This window comes from Ruditapes philippinarum, unplaced genomic scaffold (genome assembly GCF_026571515.1).
Source record: "Ruditapes philippinarum isolate M1 unplaced genomic scaffold, ASM2657151v2 ctg8922_1_1_1_1, whole genome shotgun sequence".
NCBI lineage: Eukaryota > Metazoa > Mollusca > Bivalvia > Venerida > Veneridae > Ruditapes > Ruditapes philippinarum.
This window is the reverse complement of record NW_026859161.1, coordinates 29,797-34,119: the sequence shown is the minus strand read 5'-3', so window position 1 is coordinate 34,119 and position 4,323 is coordinate 29,797. Positions and strand designations below refer to the sequence as shown.

Genomic DNA, 4,323 nt, shown 5'->3' with positions numbered 1-4,323 from the left:
ATTTCAACATTTTTAAGTGTTAAAAAATCAGTACCGCTCAAGTCGGTGCTAGGGGGCGTTGGTGATGTTGCACTTTTGTACAGACACAATCAAACAGTGTCTGCAATTATCATGTAAATTTGTTGTGGTGCATGCTTTCGAGGGAACACCCCTCTTACAGATTTTTATAAATAAATTTAATATGAACCTAACAGTAAAAAAGTTAAAATTCATTCAAAAGTAATTTTAATTTAAGTCTCCCCTCCAAGTCAATTGGTAACTTTATCAATGTGTTATATAAGTGTCAAAGTGTTGTTTTCTTTATGAGATAACACTATAAATGTTTATCATAATAATTTTTTTCAGATAAACCAGATCTTCCTAGAAATCTTATTCTCGCAAAACAATTGAGTACAGAAAGTTCAATTACTGTAACATGGACTCCTGGCAATGACAATGGCCATCAACAAACGTTTATATTAATGTATAAAAAGGTATCAGATGATGAATGGAATAATGTGTCAGTATCTGATACAGGGGAATATGAAATGACCTACACTGTTACCGGATTATCAAGCGGGACATACTACGAGATTGTGTTGTATGCTTCTAATATGCTGGGGAACTCGGAAGAATCTGATATAATACTTGCCAAAACTAAAGGTCAGCTAGTATTGTCGAGAAGAAACAAATTTCTGTTCTTGCCATGTCTTAATGTAATGTATGTATCTGTACGACCATCTGTTGATCCTTTTTATTACCCTATTTAATTAGGTTAAGCCTTGCCTTTGTCTGTCACTCCAGTTGTCACACAGTCCGTCCGCAGATTGACAATACAGTGGAATGCGAGGAATTCGTGTCCTTTTTTTTGAAATAAATTGATATTGTTTATGTATATTACCCAGAGTGCTTACATGAGAAATATAAAACAAAAGTTTCAAAGGGCTTGTAACTTATAACTAAAAATGAAAATATAAACGAAAGCTGAAATGAATTGCTTGATTTTAGAATTTCTTTTCTTTTTAACCTTAGGAAAAGCAAAGGTACAAGATTACAATAACGGCGCCTGTAATAATGACATAAAAGCAGTGATTGTAGGAGTTGTACTTGGAATAATCATCGTGATAGTCGTGACATATGCTGGATATGTTACAATACTACTGAAACGAAAAGGTGAAAACACAGGTGGGGTTCTTTTCATATAAATTTCTTTGAAATGGTTACTTTTCAGTTAAATTCCGTAAACGTTATTTTATTAAAATGTAAATTTTGCCTTATAGGATGTCGAAAATGTCTTTTATATTTTTATGTTAAATATAATTGTCATTCTCATTATTTTTGTTTTAGCGGGCAATAACTCTGGACAGCCCACTAAGCTGACTAAGTAAGTCATCATTTCATCAGTTCCATTTTTATTTGTTTCTTTGTTTGTGTTTCAACAAAAAAAATATTGTATATTTCCTAAGCGAATGGCACATACACTACATAATTGCTTAATATTTAAACTTTAATTAACATATGAGCATATTATTTTGTTCTGTAACATTTCTCCAGTTAACATACAATATCCACGTGTGACTTTCAAAACGACATAATTATACTGTTATAACAGCTTACAAGATAAAGCTTATTATCCTTGAAATCAAGTTATTTTGTCACATTGATGTTAAAATTTTATGATAAAATTGATAGCAGTATTTAAAAATATAATTTATATATCAAGCACAAATGTAAGGGTATAGTTTTAAATTGTATTGTTTGATTTTTTAATTAAATTCTTTTGAAATTCGCCAACAATATTCTGCTTATTACAAGCAAAGGAATGAAAACTGTATTTGATATTTGAAACAAAATTGAGTTTGAAGACGTTAATAATGCATATATAAATAAATTGATGTATATTTTTTTTTACTTTAGACACAATGCACCTTTATATACAAATATGGTGTTCTCAACAAATGTTGGTGATGACCAACAGGGAACAGACCCAGATGAATCCAGAGAGTCTCAATATACGTCACTGAAGACAGAACTAAAAGACGATAAACAAACATATGACGTATTAGGAGTGTAGTGTTAAATAATTGAAGACGAAGTTCAGCTGAAAGGCATTTTACTTATGATATTTAATTTACAATTTTGAATACTTGTGAACGTAAAACAAAACTGAGAAAAAAAATGAACGAGTTCAACGAAACCAGCAGCGATCTTAATTTGAACAAATGTTAGCTATTAAGTCTAAATATGAACATTGATCTTAATATATAATCATATTTATTGCATTGATATACTATGTACATTATCGAAAATAGATTGCAGCTCTTTGTGACAGTTATTATCACAAAATGTGCAAACATTTAAGAAAGATCAACTGTTCATAGATACATTCATAACTGATACGATGGAAAAGCAAATGTAATTCTGAAAAAGTGTCACGTCTTTTTGTGATAGTTACAAAGTTCCTGAAGTTGTCCTTATGGTATTCTTCCGTAGGAGAAAACTTAACTGATTTGTGAAATAAACTTTTAACACCAAACGTTCATTAATGTGTGTTTTTCTTGCGTCGAAAATACATTTCTATTGATAATTAGGGGTTTCATAATTTACCGGTCTGCAAGACATACATAGTGTAAGGCAATGCATAATATTATAAGAAACTACTTGAATGTAAAGAAGATACATGTATCTCAAGAGGATGTCTTTAACTATCATTTATTTGTTATCATATCCATAATCTGACCCATCACAACTAATATATGTATGTGTGTATGCGTGCGTGCGTGCGTGTGTGTGTGTGAGATACTCAAGAATTACCCGACTTTGTTTATAATTCTGACAAATTTCATGTTTTCGTCATATAGCTGCGCAAAAAGTGATGTTTATTGATATAATTCCTTTCGGTATCATCTCAGGCTGCCTTAAATAACCATGGAAACGCCATAGCAGCACGGCTAGAAATACTTGACATACGATACAACAAAATGCCTGGTACAAAAATCTATTTGTCTAAAATGTGCCGGGGCTCGTTATTAAAACCAACCCGAAAAATGTCATGCTAAAATTTCACATAATTTAAAAATTAGTTTATTTTGTCATCAAGTTTCTTCTGCAAACAGTTAGCGCTAACTATCTGACTAACTAGTTAGTTTTTGTGTTAACTTGATAAATAAATTTATCAGACTAACTTGGTCTTTTTCTGTTGGATAGATTAATAAGAATAAGTATCTAAATTACAAAAAGTGCCCAGAATGGTCAAAATTTATCAGTTAGATAACATATTTTTATATTATCATCTACAGGCATTTTGTGTTAGCTAGTTTCACCAATGCGATTGAAAAAGACAAGTATGCTGTCATGTGCAGCCTTGCATAAACTTAAATGCAATATTTCTTTACAAAATTCTAATTGATGAATTGCATATACATTTAAGATTTGTTTTAATTATTATTATTATTATTATTATTATTATTATTATTATGATTGGAATTTTCCCACACCAAAGTCGACGGGTTCATAACCTTTCTAATATAGAATTAAATAGCTATAGTAAACGAAAACTACAGCATTTTATTATTTTCGTACACTCATTTTTTTGGTATCTTATTTTATCATGCACATTTTTATTTAATGAAATGATATAAAGAAATGAAACAATTTTCATGCCTTCAGCTTGGTAACATTAACTAAAACAAGGTACCCTATATAAGGGAATTTAAGTAATTTCAATGGGCTAAAAAGTGATGTTGCCATGTAAGATTGTTACCCTCTGACATCACATAAAGATACATGTATATTGTAAATAAATCACACGAGATATAATATATCTAACTGAAACACCCTCGTACGTATTTTATGATCTAACTGAAGTACCCTCGTACGTATTTTATGATCTAACTGAAGCACCCTCGTACGTATTTTATGATCTAACTAAAGCACCCTCGTACGTATTTTATGAAATCTTGTTCGTAAAACCGTTGACATCATTATGCATATGAACATAACACGTGTATTACATGTATAGATAAAGAGGTGTTTGTTTATAATATACAATGAAGTTGTAAATAAAGATTTTTTTAATGATTACAAGCGTGTGATAACGAATCTCTTCGTGTAATAAGTCGCTTCTATTATAAAAATATTTGATGGTCTCCTTTCTTGTTTTGTTCTAAAAACCCTGTAAATTAAAATGACTAATATGCTTAATTTACCTTTTGTTATTAATAATGTTATTAGTTATGTAGAGTTTATCTTAGGTTCATTTATACCGACTTCGATACTTATTCCTAAACAACCTTGTAAAACATATAAAACATTACATTTAAGCTAAAAACCCGAGTAAACAAT

General features: G+C 30.2%; 1 protein-coding gene across 1 annotated transcript; it reads left to right on the top strand.

The window, feature by feature from the left end:
* Positions 1–345: 345 nt before the first annotated feature.
* Positions 346–2,472, top strand: LOC132755465 (uncharacterized; the record flags this gene model as incomplete). Its single annotated transcript, XM_060746330.1, has 4 exons — positions 346–642; positions 1,012–1,164; positions 1,327–1,363; positions 1,897–2,472. Coding segments are annotated over 4 exons (644 nt in total), but the record flags the coding sequence as incomplete, so codon positions are not given.
* Between the last annotated feature and the right edge of the window lie 1,851 nt (positions 2,473–4,323).